Source organism: Clytia hemisphaerica, unplaced genomic scaffold (genome assembly GCF_902728285.1).
Source record: "Clytia hemisphaerica strain Z4C2 unplaced genomic scaffold, Clytia hemisphaerica genome assembly, whole genome shotgun sequence".
Classification (NCBI taxonomy): Eukaryota; Metazoa; Cnidaria; class Hydrozoa; order Leptothecata; family Clytiidae; genus Clytia; species Clytia hemisphaerica.
The window spans coordinates 141,914-160,278 of record NW_027103334.1 but is presented as its reverse complement, the minus strand read 5'-3'; the positions used below and the strand labels follow the sequence as shown (position 1 = coordinate 160,278).

Below are 18,365 nucleotides of genomic sequence, written 5' to 3'. Positions count from 1 at the left end.
ATTGCCAATTTTGAAAATAAAAATTGATAGGTCGATTTTAAACGTTTTCGGGCACTTTCTGAAAGTAACTTTTTTATTCAATTGAGCATAACTTTCGATCTAATGAACCGAATTTAATAAATGACCTATCAAAATTTAAGTTTATTTTTTTTCTTTCCAATGGAATAGGAATGATTCTTTTAAAATTTTTAGATTTTGAGAAAGTCAGTTTCAAAGAGAGAAACTTTTTTGTGGCGCACCCGGTACCTTTCGGTAATTAGTTCTTACAAAGTAAACAAGGGATGGCGCACAATATGAGCATATCTATTTTTCTTATAAGCATATACTTTATAAGAATCAAATCAATAACTCTTGATAGACGGTGATATAGCCTTCGGTAATTAGTTTTTACAAAGTAAACAAGGGATGGCGCACAATATGAGCATATCTATTTTTCTTATAAGCATATACTTTATAAGAATCAAATTAATAACTCTTGATAGACGGTGATATACCTTTCGGTAATTAGTTCTAACAAAGTAAACAAGGGATGCCGCGCAATGTGAGCATATTTATTTTTCTTATAAGCATATACTTTATAAGAATCAAATCAATAACTCTTGATAGACGGTGATATACCTTTCGGTAATTAGTTCTTACAAAGTAAACAAGGGATGGCGCACAATATGAGCATATTTATTTTTCTTATAAGCATATACTTTATAAGAATCTAATTAATAACTCTCGATAGACGGTGATATACCTTTCGGTAATTAGTTCTTACTAAGTAAACAAGGGATGGCGCACAATATGAGCATATTTATTTTTCTTATAAGCATATACTTTATAAGAATCAAATCAATAACTCTCGATAGACGGTGATATACGTTTCGGTAATTAGTTCTTACAAATTAAACAAGGGATGGCGCACAATATAAGCATATTTATTTTTTTTATAAGCATATACTTTATAAGAATCTAATCAATAACTCTCGATAGACGGTGATATACCTTTCGGTAATTAGTTCTTACAAAGTAAACAAGGGATGGCGCACAATATGATTATATTTATTTTTCTTATAAGCATATACTTTATAAGAATCAAATCAATAACTCTTGATAGACGGCGATATACCTTTCGGTAATAAGTTCTTACAAAGTAAACAAGGAATGACGCGTAATATGAGCATATCTATTTTTCTTATAAGCATATACTTTATAAGAATCAAATCAATAACTCTCGATAGAAGGTAATATAGCCTTCGGTAATTAGTTCTCACAAAGTAATCAAGGGATGGCGCGCAATATGAACATACATATTTACCTTATCAGGGAAAACTTTGTCGCGGAAAAATATTCGTCACTTGCTGGTAGTTGGTAAACGCATTAAGGCCAGGGTAAATTTTTGTCGGGGAAAAATATTCCTCACTCGGCCAAAACTTCGTCACTTTTCCCCGACGAAGTTTTCCCTGATAAGGTATTTTTATTATAAGCATATACTCTATAAGAGTCAAATTAATAACTCTTTATAGTTGGTGATATGCCCTTCAGTTATTAGTTCTTAAGAATTAAACAACCATTGTTCGTAAATTGATCTTATCTTTTTAGCGATTTTGAGCCTCGTTGTTCATATAAATTTGTTTCATCAAGGCTCGATGTAAAGTAGACTTCAGATTAGCTTCCATCTCTACTTCTTGTTTTTTCCCATGCAGTTTAAAAACTTTAGGCGAAATTTTCGACTTTAAGTCGTCTTGTATTATTTTCAGTGGGGACAAAAGTTGGAGGATAATTTTCCACCGGGGACGATATTTTGGCCAATTTTTCCAGTGGGAAAGGCTCCCAGTGGGTCTGTGAGAAGGGGGTGTTTTTAGAAGTCTGAAAATATCAAAACTGTAAATCATTTTTGATTAATAAACATCCACCCACAAAACCAGTATCCAAAATGTTCGCTTGGCTGGAGACTATTTTTTCATTTATATGTTTCTCGTTGACGGCCAGGTCATTCCTCGGTAAGTTTGCACAGGAATCGATCAGATAAGCTACAAGCCTGTAAACCAGAAACATGAAAGTAAAAACAATAGTTTTGCTCTGAAATGTAAACGTTTCGGTTGTGGGTTTTGTGGTCGGGTGTCGAAATGGGATCCTCCTTAGAGAGAATATTTTATGACATTTGACCTTTCTTTACTCATGACCCCGCCATTTAAATGTCATTTTGACCTCATCATAATGAAGGTCACGTGGTTTGTGTCAGTAGCAATTTGGCAGTTAAGCAATTAAGAGTGCTTCAGAGTGCTTGAGTTACTTAGAAGAGTTTTACGTCAATCAAAAGAACAGATCACAGAGTATAAGAAGAAGATGGCGTTCTTTTATTTTAACAATTTTCATTTAACAAATCGTTGGTTATGGTTGAGCGACCAACAAAGAAACCACTTATTGGCGTTCAAGAATTTTGATGAAAATACAGAGTGAATTTAGTTACTTATACAGATTAGTTAAGTGCATTAATCCTTTGGGGATTTGATTTAACGAAGGATAATGAATTTAAGTCGGCAAATTCGGACTTTGGATGAGGTTACACAATAAAGGATTTTATGATTTTATAACTGATTGACGTTTCGTCCTTTCGGACTCGGAAAATTAAAAACAAAAAATTCACTCGTTCAATTATTTCCGAATTGCACTCGTTATCATGTGATTACATCTACCAATTGAAGTGTTAATAGATATACGATATCGTTTTCATCAAAGACGTGCTTTCTCGGTCAACAATGATGGCTTCCTTTGAATCTTATCAAACCACCTTATCTCTTTGATTTGACCATGCAGTCCATGCACGTCCCGTACGCTTTTCATCATTCGAAGTCAACGTTACAAGGATTTCCTTATAAAGACCAATCTAGCTTCCAGTAGCGTAGACAAGAGGGGCACAAAATTTGTGTAGGAGAGCAGATTTTTATGACACTGTAGTTATATAATTACTGTGTCATATAAATTTGCTCTCCTACACAAATTTTGCGCTCCTCTTGTCTACGCTACTGTTTCCTTGCTTCTAAACTAGGAAGAGTTTGTTGTTTTAAGTCTTTATGCGACCATTTAGAGGAAAACTTGTCTTCCATACACTAATCTTGCAATGTTCCCATTTGACTACGCATAAAGTTTTATAACATTAAACGTGTCACGTCTTCATGGTCTTATCTTGTCTCATACAAACGTCAAAAATACTTCCTTGTTTGTATACCATAGTTAAACGATCAAAATCTTTCTCACAAAAGGGTCCATTCATAACTCGGCTTGACTTAAGACGTGAGAAAGAGAGAAAGTGGACTTGGACGTCAATTTACTTATATAATCGGTTAGCGGATCAGTATGTAAGGAGATTTTTAAATCCCTATTTATAGGTGTCAAATTTCTTTTGGTACTGGTCATTTATATACTCTCTCAAATTGGTATTTAGTATTGATTAGTCACGACATTATGATTGGTTATTATAAAGGAATATTTAACAGGTAAAGAGAGGGTTAGTGAGAGACCAATAGAGTAGTTATCAAGCCAAGCACTGCACGTCTTATAACATTTTACACTATTTTAATTAAAGCTAAGAAGAATAGCATGCTAATGAAAACAAAAATGGCAACCCTGAGTCGAACATCCCTAAATCTTATTGCATCGATGTTCGAACTACAATACGTTGCAACATATCTCGCATTATGGTATTTGTTTATACAGTTCTGTTGCTTAGCAACATGGGTTGTCCCCTGGTATGTTTTGGTGACGTCATTGGTTATCGGGTACCGGTACTTTTGGTGTGAGAATTTACAAATTCCAAGACAAGAGGATAAAGATTGTTTGGTCGTCATAATTGGGTCCGGCTTTGCAGGTAAATATTTTCTACTTATTTTTTGGATTTCTAAATTATCACCTTCTCCCCGCAATGGCATTATTACGTTAGTAGTCAAAGTCGCAATAAGGGAGCTTACGATAGCCAATAATTCACTGAGATGATCTCGGAGATGATGCATAATTGCAATCTTAAATGAAGACCTAAAACCTGACTATAATTCTTTTTGCAGGTATATGTGCAGCAGTTCGTTTGAAGCTACAAGGAGTTCCTTTCATCGTTCTTGAGAAGGCAGAGAGTTTGGGAGGGACCTGGTTGAACAATCAGTACCCTGGAAACGGCTGTGACACCATGGTACATATGTATGTGTATTCTTTCTTCCAAAGCAACAAATGGACCAGGATGCTTGAAGGTAAATGATGAAAAATCCCCAAAATTGATATTTACAAAGATTTGCAACTTCTAGCTAACGTAATATAAAGACGTACAATTTTGCCCGATTTCTCGCTGAATTCAAACAAAAGTTTTCTTTCAGGATGTGACGACGTTTTTGTTTGTAGACCATTACCAGAAAAATCCCTTGTTGCTGCTCTGGAACTTGTTGTCTCTCTGAGAAAGATTACAGATTTAGTAAAGAATACGGAATCCTTCGTGGAAACATTAATGTTACTATCCAAATTTGGTAGGTTTGACCTTATTTTTTTTATTCCACAGGTGGATCGTCAATCTTGGCATATCTTCACCAAGTCTCTGATCACTTCCAACTACTGCAACATTTAAAATTCAACACGAAAGTCGAGCAATGTGTTTTCAATGAAACAACCAGCAAATGGACAGTCACCACATCCACTGGAGAGTCAATCCAATGCAATTTCATCATATCCGCTGTTGGTTTCGCTCACATTCCCAATATGCCAAATATCAAAGGAATGGATAAATTTGAAGGCGATATTTTTCATACCTCAAAATGGCCAAAAGATTATGAATGCAAGAACAAGCGAGTTGCTTTAGTTGGTACTGGATGTTCTGGGATACAAGTGATGCCGTACTTAGCACGGAGATGTCAGCAATTGTGTGTCCTTCAACGTAAAGCAGCCTACGTATTACCAAAGTTCGATCTAATATTCCCAGACGTTATCAAGCAATTATTCAAAAACTTACCATTCTCAATGATTTTATTGCGTTGGTATATCTTCGTTCGATTGGAGATGATTTATTTCTTAGCACTTATTCGAAATTCGCACACAAATTTTTTACTTCAATTCATTGTGAAGAAAATAATGAGCTTCCAAGTTGAGGATCCGAAATTGAAAGACAAACTGATACCAGATTATGTGCTAGGATGCAAACGTATCACCATATCAAGCGACTATATTTCATCCTTCAATCAACCAAATGTTCAACTCATCGATACAAAAATAAGAGAAATTACAAAAGACACTATATTGACAGAAGATGGACATAGCGTAGCTGTGGATACCATTATACTTGCTACTGGCTTCAATGCGCTAAAAAGTATAGCTGGAGACATGAAAATTGTTTGTCCAAGCGATGGTAAAACATTATCAGAGATTTGGAATGACGACCCAACAGCTTTTTTGGGAACTTGTCGCCCTGGATTCCCCAATTTTTTCACACTACTCGGCCCTGGAACTGAACTTGGTAAGTCATATATAGAAAGCCTTGTCGTTGTGTTGTCTTTTGAATCCAAGTGAAAGCAATAAAACTAAATTTACAATGGAAGTTTTTTGCTTTACATAAAATATACGAGATTTCAATCAATCTTATTCAAAGATTCATCAGATTGTTCATTTTTGTTCCGCACTTATTGCAACTTCTATTATTCGAATCCTTTCTTTAATTCAAACTTGTTTCCAATCCCCGTCAAGGAGAAACCCTCTTAAAATACTTTCTATAATTTGAATCTCTCTGTAATTCGGACAAATAACATTCTCCGCTTAAGTTCGAATTAGCGATTCAGTTATTTAGAACTTGCTTGTTTAAAATCCAAGAGAAATACTGAATGAATATACGTAATTTCATACTACAGGTCATAACAGCGTGGTTTGGATGGCCGAACAGCAGATGTACCTCATTTCAAAACTCATTTCAAGAGTACAAAAGAAGAAACTCAAACAAGTTGACGTAAGTGGAGATTCCAACAAGTCTATTTTTCTTTCGAAAGTTAAACGTAATGTGAGCAGATAGGTGGAAGATTTTGCAATGGAACGGGAAAAAAAAGCTTTATAAATTGTAATTATCAGCGTTGCCATCATTTGGTCAAAATCCTTGGAAATCTCTCTCCTTGGAAATCATATAACCCTCTGAAAGGGTTAAATAATTTGATTTTCATGATGTTGGGATCCTGTTAGAAAGGATTGTTTTCGTAAGCTTTTTAAAGAAATTTTGAAGGTGTGAAAATGTTTCCTAATTCATTACTTACCATTTTCATTCTCTCTCCTAAGATATAAATTGTCTCCCCTCAAAAAGTTTTCTCCCTTTTCTTAACAGGTCACGCAAAAAGCATTTGATGAATTTCAAGTTGGGTTTCAAAGAGACTTAAGAAAGAGCGTTTTTGATGAACCCTGCCAGAGCTGGTATCAAAACGAGGATGGTTTCAGCTTCTTGACTTGGCCGAGTCATTGTCTGAAGTTCTGGTGGAAAACAAGAACATACAAAAATAGTTTTTTTCAATTTAAGTAATTCGTTAATTTTTACAGTTTTTACCTTTTATTTCGGCAATATAAATTGGAAGATTTTTGTCTTATCCTCATAGAGTGTTCAATAATTTATTAAGAACTCAACTCTGAATATAATTATTTTTTCTAATTTAGTTTGGCAAAATAACTCCTTTGTTCATGAATTTTACACTCATTTTGTATATAAAAAAATATTGTAGTATAAAATTTCCCTAATATTATTGAATTGACAATACATCTATCACCCATCTATCACGAACACATACAATACATAAAATTGATTCTAGTTAACTTCTCAATCAAATAACAATACCTCTTAACACCTCATATACAAAGATTCGAGCTATTGATATTGACATTGAGCCCTATCAAATATATTTCATATTTTGAGCATGAGACAAACTAAAGTTGCTGTGACGTCTTCATTTTGCAGTTTTCATTAAAGTCTATATAAAAACTTTAAAAAGATTATAAAAATGAAGATGAAAATGAAGAAGAAAAAAATGAAGATCTTGTAGAAAAGTGCTATAACTATCATTTTCACTGAAATGAATCCTTAATCATCGAACGTCATTACTGTGAAAAAAATTCTCAAAAATAATCATTCAGTCAAAAGATATCAAACAAAGTTATAAACTGATTGACGTCTAAAAACGCTGTTTTCTGCACTTTTTTGCTGTTTTTTGGGGTCAATCACTTATTAACTTTGTATCATAACTTTATATTGAATAAATATTTTAATGAAATTTCTTCACAGTGATGATCTCCTAAGATCAAAAAATCTCTCCAGTGAAAATGAGAGTTATAGCACTTTTCTACATGATCTTCATTTTTTTCTTCTTCATTTTATCTTCATTTGTAGAATTTTTTAAAGATTTTTTTATTTCAAATTGTTCCACTCACTAATATCTTTCCAATGATACCAAATTTATAAAGATTGAAGAATTCCTTCAAAAGTTATAGGTAAAAGAAAAAAGAGTTCACACTTATCGTGAATAGACTTTAGTACCTTTTTTGACTGAACAAAATGATTACAACAAAGCCATTTCGGTCTTCTCGTATGCTTCTTTTGAGGCATATTTAGTAGGCTGATGTACGAAAAGAATTGAGTAATAAATGCATGAATTCTGAAAAAGATATTGAGCCATTGCGCCAATCGAAGGTCTGCTAGAGAGAGGGGGGGGGGCTTTTAATGAAGTTTTGTAAAAGGTTTCAAGAACTGACAGTCTGACAGTCTGACAGTCCCCTTTTTCATAGCTGAACTCCCTTTTATCGAAAAAATCTATAATACCTAGGTACCATATTCTAGTTCTTAACTCTAGTTATAATAGTGATCTGATATATTTGTATAAAGCATATAAGACAAATGGCAATGAAGCCTAATCTGGCAAATTCTAACCAGGGTAGCAAATTCTACGTAAAAGTTAAGAAAATGAAAACTGTTTAATGGGAGGGGTTTTTAGAGGTCCAAAATACCTTTTTTAACCTTCATGAGTCCGTAGGTCTAAAAAACAATGGGGGAATTTGAAAAAAATAAAGAAATATGGAAAATTTTGAGAAGATTTTGGAATTTCAGTCCCATTCAGTGTCACTTTTTTTACAAAAACGGGTCCCAGTACACTCCTACCGTGGTGTCACCAAGTCTTCACCTCCACGGGATCAATCATCACGAAGATCAAAATATTGAACCAAATAAAAAAAATAGTCTGGCGCCTACTTTCGTTTTCATTTCCAAGAAATACAATTACATTGGTCACATCACCTAGGTTAAACTTTAGTTTCTGAAAGGATTAATCAGTATTGGCCGTCTGACCACGAATTCTACTTTTACTCGACTTATGTAACAAAGTCACCAAAAGCTTCAGTAAAGTTCAACCAAGATGGCGTCGACAGCAGTGCTTCGAAATTTAGTTCGCCAATCATCAAAACGAGTAGCCAAGAGAAATGTTCCAAACCAAGTCTTTGCAAGGTATATTCAATTTCTATTTGATAGTTAGAATATGTACCATCTTCAAGAACTATTTTTTTTGCTTTAGGTAGACTCTAGGTGGACGAAGAGCTCTGGGTGACTGGACATGATGAAAATTCCCCTCATTTTTTTTTTTTTTTGAAAAACAGACTTATTCATTTTGAAGAATTATCTTAAATTAGCACAGTTTGCTTCAGTACAAGCTGTACATTTGTTGAATTACTGAACATTTTAGATGCTGTTCTCTGGCTGAAAAGTTGCTCAACGACAACTTTTCAAACGCACAATGCAATGGGCCATTCCAGAATTTGTCTGTAACAGGCCAGGGAGGACCCTCCCGGCGCCGTTATTTTGTGCTCTGGAGCACCGGAAGATTCAGGAGTACTTCCAGTGTTCCGGAGCACGATTTTCGGTGATTGGCGGTATGCATCGGAACTCTCTGGAACGTTCTGGTCCGGTGCACCCAGTTTGCAGAGTATGGCAGAAATTGTCGAGATCTCGGGGGCAGAGATAGACCTTTTCGCCTTTCCATCCGCCATATTGAATTGTATGCAAAAATTATAGTGGCTGAATTGCCGCGGTGAAATTCCCTTAGAAAGTATGCAAAACATATGCAAAAAGAAAGTATTATTATAAAACTTACATGCATAATTGTCATTATATTAAAGTGCAATCTTGTAGAAGAAAGATTAAATTTGCTTCTTTTGAAAACTAGAAATAATCAAATTTGCTCATCTCTTAGAACAAGCACTTCAAAAAACCATAACATTAGACATAAACTCAAGCTGAAAAATCACCCGCAAAGGTACAAAAATAATCCTTTTTCGGCTGACGGTAAATTATTCTCCTGGGAATAGAACCACCAAACGATCAAATCAAAACATTGATCTGAACCCGCTGAATGTGTGACGTCATAATTACTGCTTTCAGTTTGCGTGTTTTGAAAGTTTGATGTGTGTACTCCGTCTTCGTGGAATTTTTTAATGGCATGAAAACAGAATATATATACAATGTCTTTAAAAACAAATTTCTAAAAGGCTTTTGTTGTTCTGTAAATATTTCTTTTTGGATTAAGAAATCCCATCTTTTATTGTTCTAATGATTATAATATTTCTTTATAAGATGCTTTGTTGTCTTTTTAATCTTTATGTAAACTTGCATATATTGCATACTAAATCCAACCACAGCTTTTTCGTTCCTCTTTTTTGCATACAATTCAAGATGGCGGATGGAAAGGCGAAAAGGTCTACAGCTAGTTTTCAATGATTTTGATATTGCTCACTTTTCAAGGGCAGGGACAGAATTTTGATAATATCTACCTATCAGGGGCAAAATCATTGAAAACTAGCTAATTTCACAAGTTTTTCTGGCTTTTTTGTGGTGGAAATAGATCTCAGGGGGATACTTTTGATGTTGGAAATTTTCCTTGGGGGCAACCATCACATACTCTGAAAACTGGCAGTGCACTTCAGCTAACTGCGCATGCGCGTATTTAAAAAAAATCAGCCGACTCATGGTAGTTTCAATATTTTGACCAGCCATGCTATGGAATATAGCTAATGTGACAAATTCAATTTCATATCATCCTCAAAGTATTTTATTTGACCAAAGTGTCCATAACGTGGGGACAAATATTTTTTGTAACCATGTTTAAACGGTTTTTTAGAAACTGATAAAAATCACTTGCTCCGGAAGCACCAGAAGAGCTCCAGAACTTTCCGGAGAGAAAAATAGTGTTTTTTTAGCTGCTCCGGAAAACTGCGCTGGGAGGGTCCTGGCCGGACGACACAGGATTTCCGAGGGCAAAAGTTTTCACCAAAATCCAAAATTTCCAAGGCAAGAGAAGAAAATGAATGAATTTCCCTGGCAATTGAATTAAAAAAGACAAAAAAGAGTGGAAATTTCCGACGCATTTTGTGAATTCCATCAGAATTTCCAACCACCACTGGAAAAAAAATTATTTCCAAAGCTAGAAAAAAAAAAAAATGAACGTCGTCTGACGGACGGGGTGGGGGGGGGGGGTGTTGGTAACAAAAGTTTTCTGGAATGGCCCAATGGGAAAAGATTTTCAGGGTGGTATAATATCATGAATAGATTGAACATACTAAAATTTACATACTTGTACAAGATCAACACCACAGATAGGTTAAACAACAAACAGACAAAGCAAACAAGTTCAAAAAGAGAAAATTATCAAGACAAACGACAAGTAAAGTATCAATATGTTAGTCAAAAAACACAAATTTTCAAAAAGTTGACCCAGAACCACCAGGTTAGAAACCCAAAGGCCAAAGTGCAGTGCAGATGGCTGTGTGGGAAAGAACAAAAAAGAAAACTAACACCAATACATGATAGAAAAAATGTTGTAAAAAGGCAGTTGCACTACAAAATGATTTAAAGATTCCCCAAATTTCATGAAAGTCTCTGGAAATCTATCACAACATTTTACAATCATTTGTAAAACATTTCTCAACTCAGCTCAGCTCAGCTCAGCTCCCTTATTGAGCATGGATTTGAACAGTTCTGAAATTCTGGGCAGAACATCTTCAAATAGAAGAATTCACCTAACAATGCGTAGGACCTCAGAATATATAGAAATATATAGAAGAACTGTAAAAGATGAGGATGGTAAATTACTTATCTTTATGTACTAATATTATACTACTTATATATACTAATGGTGCCAGGTGGGGCTTTCATGTAAATCTTGGTACCATTTTCGATTCCCCCCTACTTATCCTAAAACAGTTATCCAATTAGAAAATAATTGAGGAAATGTGTGTAGCATTTTAGCTGAAAAAAAGTGGGGAATGACCACTGCTGCAGATTTTACTGTATGTTTTTATTGAGTGGAGCTACTTCTTTCAATTAAAAAGGGGCTAAACAAAGAATGAAAAGACCTTCAATATTAAAAAATAGAATCATAATTTTGAATGAAAATAAGAAAGTAAAAAAGATGTGCTTCTCATCAAAACAATATTTGGCACCTAAAAATTTTCACATCTTAATTAAGCATGATAACATCTCTGACAGTAAGGTGTTATAAAAATTGACAAATTCCTGTTCCAAATTTATTTTTTATGTCAAGTATATTGTTCAAATTGTAACCGATTCTCTTTTGGCAGCACCAGCTTACATTTTAGAAAATATTTCCCTTGATGCCATTTCAATGTGGTGGCTGACAGCCTTGTGTGAAATAATAAAATCAATCACATTTATATATTTCTAGGACCATCACTCAAGTTGATCCTAAGATCCCCATGAAAGAATTTGAGAAGATGAAATTGCCTGACGAACTGGCAGAGTATACAGGTCATGTAATGTATCCTGATGAGTTTACCGGACAGTGGGACAAGGAACGTAAGTCATATTGTAGTTCATCCTCTTTTATGAACAGTACATGTTTAGCATAATATTTGCAAGCATGTCGAGACCAAGACTTGTGATCAGATAAGATATAAGCATATTGGTGAACTTAGATCATTTATTTCCTAGTTTGAAAAAAATAAACTGGTATCAGCTATGTTTTTTTGTTATAAATATTATCAGATTGTATGTTATCAGGTGATATTTCTTCTCTTCCACCATCTGCTTCCATAGTGCATTCTACCTATGAATCATGGCTTTAGAAGAGTCTGGATGTTGGATACCAACCTTATTAATTTTGTTTTCATAGAGTTTGTTGCAGAAAAGGGAGTCACCAATATGACATTAAACTTTGGACCACAACATCCTGCAGCTCACGGTGTATTACGATTAGTTTTGGAGCTCAACGGAGAGGTTTGTACGTTTCTTTGCAGATGTTTTTGTAACGTTGCAAGTATATAGAAGGCAAAAGGGTTTTTTTAGATGTAATTTCTTAAACTTAGATTTATGATCATTCTTATAATATTTTTAAAGAAATGTTTTTGCTACTTTGCTAAAACTATATTTGTGCAGTAATCTTCTAAGTTGAAGATTTTTCTCTTTTTATTTACAGGTTGTTGAACGGGCAGATCCTCACGTTGGTCTTCTCCATCGGGGAACAGAAAAACTGATTGAATATAAAACTTACCTACAGGTAATTCTCATAGTTTTATTGAGAGGTGGTTTAAGTATATCTCACATTATTTACCCCTTTTGCAGGCATTTATTTAGCCTCACCACAGTCGGCCGTATAAAAAACTCTGGTCTGGAAGCTTATTGCTTTAACTTTTCGTTAGCTTTTTCCTTTGTTAATATCAAAAGATAAAAATCGATTTGCTCAGTTTTTGATCACGTTACGAAGTATTCCTCTTGGGATTGGTTCAAGATTTAATCACATGATCAAAAAAGGATTAAAACAAACTAATTTCTCAAACGCAAGTCTATGTAAGAAACAATGGGGTTTTTTATACGGACTATGGCCTCACAAGATATCTGACTGAAAAAACCTCGCTGTACAAACAAAAGATAAGTTAAATGTTGACATTAATTTAAGTTTTAAAAAACTTCTTTATTTCGAATTATCAGGCCCTTCCCTATTTCGATCGATTGGACTATGTATCAATGATGACAAACGAACAAGTTTATTCATTGGCTGTTGAAAAATTATTAAATGTCCAAATTCCTGAACGTGCTAAATGGATCAGAGGTCGGTATCATTATTATGATTGTCGTGGCTCACTTTTTCACCCGTGGTTTATATTGACAACAGTTTAGTTGACAGTTTGGCAGCTAACATTTACAGATTCGCCGATCAAATTCCTCGATACAAAGATTCTTCATAAAAGAATATTTAACAGCTCAATTTGCTTTAATTTTCTGTCTGGTTCTCGAGTGGTCACATCTGCTCCCTGTTCTCAATTGATTTTTCTTTTCCAGTGATGTTTGGAGAGATCACACGTATTTTGAACCACATCATGGGAATCACGACTCACGCTTTGGATGTCGGTGCCATGACCCCTTTCTTCTGGATGTTCGAAGAAAGAGAAAAAGTAAGTCTAAATTATGCCTCGAGATGATTCCATCATGCTCCAACGATAAGAAGGAATAAAAAAATGAAAGCATTTATTTCGACTGGAATGTCATTTTTCAATTAAATGAATTCACTGTTTCTTGTTTTAGTTGATGGAATTTTACGAGCGTGCATCAGGCGCCCGAATGCACGCTGCATATGTTCGACCGGGTGGTGTATCGCAGGTAAAGTTTTTGTTTGTTTTGAGTTTTTAACATAGATTTATAAAGCGCGAAGGGCTAGATGGTGTACTTTAGCTGAAAAGTGTGCCGTGGTTAGGTAGGAAATCCTACCTAAGTCGTGTGATATTACAATAGAATTTCTGCGCTTGACCAATCAGAAGCTTCGCGGGGTTTTCCAAAACAATAGCAGCAATATTTTTTCCGATATTCACTTTCTTTTGCTCGCAATGACTTAAAGCACGACATCTAGCCCTTCGGGCTTTATAAATCTATGGTTTCGAATAATGACCTGTTTGCTGGGAAGAGACTTAAAGTCTCGAATATATAAGCTTTGTAGTATATACCAACAACACTGAACCAGATGGTGTGTCGCATGTAAATGAAGGAGCCTTTTGATATCGATAATTATTTTCAGGATTTACCGCTGGGTTTAATGGATGATATTCACGATTTCATGACGAAATTTGGACAACGTATTGATGAAGTCGAAGAGGTATGGTTCTTCACCAATCAATTGTTTAAAGATTCCTATTGGGGTCTCATGGGAGTTGAAATATGACGCGAGAAGACCAAGATAATCTCTCAGATTCTTAAGACAAATTCTTTATGTAAGACCTGTATTGCCTTAAGGAGTTGCCTCTCTCAGCATGGACAAATCTTCTTTTTTTTTTTTTGCTTTCTCGGATTCTTTTCAAGAAAAGTTTTTTTTATTTTGCTAATGATTTTGTGATTTAGATGTTGACACATAACCGTATTTGGAAACAACGTCTGGTGGACATCGGAGTGGTCACACAAGAACAAGCCTTATCTTTCGGCATGTCGTAAGTTTGTCACACAAATCCTCTGCGACTTTTGGTATCCGTAGTGAGGTCATTATAACACATTACCATGTTGCAAAGAGAAACTTCACTGTATAGGTCTTAATATGACTTCCCCAAGGATATCGAAGATGTGTTTGGCATCAAATTCATTCAAATTCATTGCTCTAAATTTTTAAGCCACTAAACCAAAACCATTCTTTTTTTCTAAAAAAGGCCTCACCTCATATTTATTAACATTTCTGCAATGGCGAAATCTTGTGCGCATGATCATATTTGATAATCCTCAGCTTAAGTAGATTAGTTGAAATGAAAAAGTGAATACCATTTCAATGACTTTCTTTCAGAGGTGTCATGCTTCGAGGATCGGGCTTCAAATGGGATTTAAGGAAAGTTCAACCCTATGATGCTTACGATCAAGTGGACTTTGATGTCCCCATCGGAAAGAATGGTGATTGCTACGACAGGTTATTTTCCTTGAATAATCATTCTCTTGGGAATTGAGTGGGGTCAAATCGTGTGAAGTATAATGATAACAGTCTCCCACCAGTTTTGTTTTTCGTATATTACGTCAGCAGTTTGTGCCATTTGTAATTTTATCTAATCTCATGACAACACGCTTATTTAGTCTGGGTCATTGCTAACCTATTCTCGACATTAATATTTTGGGTAGCTTGTGGTTTGAAACAATGATATTTGCACGTTACGAGTATTTACCCGTATGGTGTATTTGTTACGGGTATGAAGCGTTCACACTAACTTCGGAACGTTTCGGAGAAGTTTCGTTCCGATGCAAATAGTGGAGCGAAAGCGTTTCGTTCTGTTTCGCTTTGTAACGTCTTCTCCTTTGATGTTTCGAACTCTGACGTTCACACGGTGTTTAGAGCAATACGATACCGTAAAGACTGAAAGACCAAAACCTTCTTTTCGTGAATGGGCTAACGCCTTTAAAGACGAAGAACTGTGCACGCATTCAATCGATAAAAATCTAAAATAAAAATTGAAATGTTTTGTTCGTATATATAACTTCAGATACCTGTGTCGCATGGAAGAGATGAGACAAAGTATGAGAATCGTCTTCCAATGTTTGAACAAGATGCCACCTGGAGAGATCAAGATCGATGATGCCAAAGTGTCTCCTCCAAAACGTTCAGAGATGAAGGAATCTATGGAAGCCCTCATTCATCACTTCAAACTTTACACCGAAGGCTACACTGTACCTCCTGGTGAAACTTACACCGCTATCGAAGCTCCCAAGGTAGGTGGAAGGTTTCCAATGATTTTGATTTGAGCCAATAAAAGAAGACTAGCGTATTCTTGCATAAACCATCTTTTATTCGCTCATACAAACTTCTCTTCACAACTTTAGGGTGAGATGGGCGTATATTTGGTATCAGATGGCTCAAGCAAACCGTACCGATGCAAAATTCGTGCACCTGGTTTCTATCATCTCGTAAGTTAACATTTCATTCCCTAATATTTTTAGCTCACAAAAAGGTGATGGAGGCAGTCCGGTTTTTTTGTGTTAGCTTGTAATAAATCACATCCTTGAATGGTTTTAAATTAATATTAAAATTTTCGATAAATTCTTTAAAATGATTTATCCCGTTGCGATGATTACTCTCTACTCTAATGTAAAACTCCACATTTAAGCTTTCACTTCAATATTAATTTGTGGTTATTTTTTGCAGAGAAATCCCCTTTTTATCAAATATTATGACTTTGTATGTTCCAAAAGTTAATTGTTTCTAATTCTTCTTCTTTTTCATTCTCCTCACGATGACAGGCGAGCATGGATTACATGTCACGCGGACACATGTTAGCTGATGTCGTAGCAATTATCGGTAAGTGAAAATATCTGTCGTCTTATTCTTGCAAAGACGTTTCCTAACTTGGCCTGGAACAGCAGATTAGCCTTACAATTTTAAGATTAGAATTTAGTCCTTCAGTGTTTCAGCCCTAGAATTTTGTTCTTAGAGTTTCAGCCTTAGAATTTTGTCCTTAGAATTCGATTCAACAAGATGCTCTTCCTCAAGAATTTACGTATTGACGTCCTTGAGACTATGTAGAGTTTCGAACTACGGCGAGAGTTTATCTATCCTTCATGTGACCTCGACACACGATCTAGAGGTTTTTATTTATATCCTAATTCGCTTCGCTCAAACGGATATAACTTATTTTCTTTTTGAACAAACTAGGGAATCAAAGTATTCAATATGGATTGCCGTGTATTTCGAAAGCACTGAACACGAGTAATTATAAGTGACTAGAAATAATAGAGTATACAAATAACTAGTATATTGGAAGCAAAACCTTTCCTGATATAAAGAGAAATCAAATGTCTGTAAAATTTTACAATCCTACAGGCGTCGTTAGCTGAATAGATCTTTTTGCTAATAGACCGTCTTCACCCCGGATGACAAACCTGTCTCTCCACGTAGGCGAAAGTAGGAGTTCTCATTTTGAGCTATTTTGACAGGGAAAAACCGTAAGTTGCTAACGCCCTGTTAAATATTCCTATTCAAATAGTACAAGTGTTTCAACTGAAGAAAAATATAACATGTTAAATATTTTGCTGATTATCAGAAGCTACTTTCGTTTAAGACTAGAGATTAGGGTGTGTCAGTGAACTAATACACGCACTGATAATCTAATTTTTTGTTGGTCATTTATCTTGTATGGGGATACGGTTCACTGATTTGATACGATGAAAAATGGCTGTTAAGGTACCTCTGGGAATTATATATATATCTATAAATCAATATAACTTATATCCATATGGGACTACTGTATTGAGAAACCGTGAGATCATATAGTTATTAAGGTACCTTGGAGAATATATATTATTATCTGTTAGCCATAAAGCTTCTATTCATGGGAGTAATGTTAGAGAGAATTAGCTAAAATGTTTGTAACTATTCCCTAGTGTATTCATAACAGAAAATACATTTAACGGTGACTGAGAAATTGTGGTAAACTAGTCTTTTTGTTTTTGTTTTCAGGAACTCAAGATATCGTGTTCGGTGAAGTCGATCGTTAGACGAACGAGAGAATGGAAATAATATTTTTAACAACAATTATTTTTTGTTACTTTTAATTGTTCAACGAACAAAAACACCAAAATGTTTGTAATGCAATTTGTACATAAGAATCAAACTTATTAACTCGAGATTATTTGATGTTTTATCCTTTCAATACCTTCCCCGAGTCTGGCATAAATTTTACGAATTCTCGTTTTTGGTCTCATGAAAAGGAATGGAGCTCTGCTTCATGTCACCAGCAACATCTTCCTGCTTTCAAACCCTGATTAGAATTTGATTACAATCACGCGTTTATGCAGGCGTACAGTGTAGTGATTATCAACCTTGATTCCCGTCTGGGAGGTCAGGGTTCGATTCTAACTCGGTGCTATGATTCGCTTGGCAAGTGAATGTACCTTGGCCAGGGTCGATCCGCCTTGTGAGGGGAACTGGGTACCATCACTCCGATAAAAGAGCATGGGGAGTGTGCTTTGGCATTACATGTGGTGTGGTGACGATACTCATAGGTTCAACACCTGCAAAGATGTATGTCTTTCCGTGTAGTTCGAGTATTTGTTATACACCAATAACTCTGTTGTGTCTGGTAAGCGTGGTAATTTCCCTATTCTAGGGTAGGTAACTATCCAGGGATAGGGTCCATTCCGGATGATTCGAAGGGTTATGCAAATAAATCACGCCCAATAAGAGAAATAAGCTCCGCTTTGCGAGTTGTTAAATTTAAGATCCTGATCTGTTAGAACTTACTAGAAGAACTAACTCGAAGATATTTTGAAGAAAAAATCGAAAGTCGATGGAATTGACGTGAAACCTCTCTAGAATATTACTTCGGCTCAATTTATCGTGTTTGTCTTTTTGGTTCTCGAT

The 18,365-nt window shown here is 35.2% G+C and overlaps 2 protein-coding genes across 2 annotated transcripts; both read left to right on the top strand.

Annotated features, from left to right (window-relative positions):
- The first annotated feature begins 3,434 nt into the window (after nt 1–3,434).
- Nucleotides 3,435–6,787, top strand: LOC136816532 (baeyer-Villiger monooxygenase-like). Its single transcript, XM_067072876.1, has 5 exons — nt 3,435–3,856; nt 4,050–4,229; nt 4,532–5,479; nt 5,868–5,962; nt 6,329–6,787. Exons 1-5 carry the CDS (start codon nt 3,589–3,591, stop codon nt 6,518–6,520), a joined length of 1,683 nt encoding a protein of 560 aa, XP_066928977.1. The 5' UTR covers nt 3,435–3,588; the 3' UTR covers nt 6,521–6,787.
- A 1,542-nt stretch (nt 6,788–8,329) lies between these two features.
- Nucleotides 8,330–17,629, top strand: LOC136816522 (NADH-ubiquinone oxidoreductase 49 kDa subunit-like). The gene is made up of 14 exons (XM_067072866.1): nt 8,330–8,485; nt 11,715–11,845; nt 12,162–12,265; nt 12,465–12,545; nt 12,977–13,097; nt 13,328–13,440; nt 13,571–13,645; nt 14,058–14,135; nt 14,378–14,463; nt 14,808–14,927; nt 15,493–15,718; nt 15,830–15,913; nt 16,247–16,304; nt 17,463–17,629. Exons 1-14 carry the CDS (start codon nt 8,397–8,399, stop codon nt 17,498–17,500), a joined length of 1,404 nt encoding a protein of 467 aa, XP_066928967.1. The 5' UTR covers nt 8,330–8,396; the 3' UTR covers nt 17,501–17,629.
- Nucleotides 17,630–18,365: the final 736 nt, after the last annotated feature.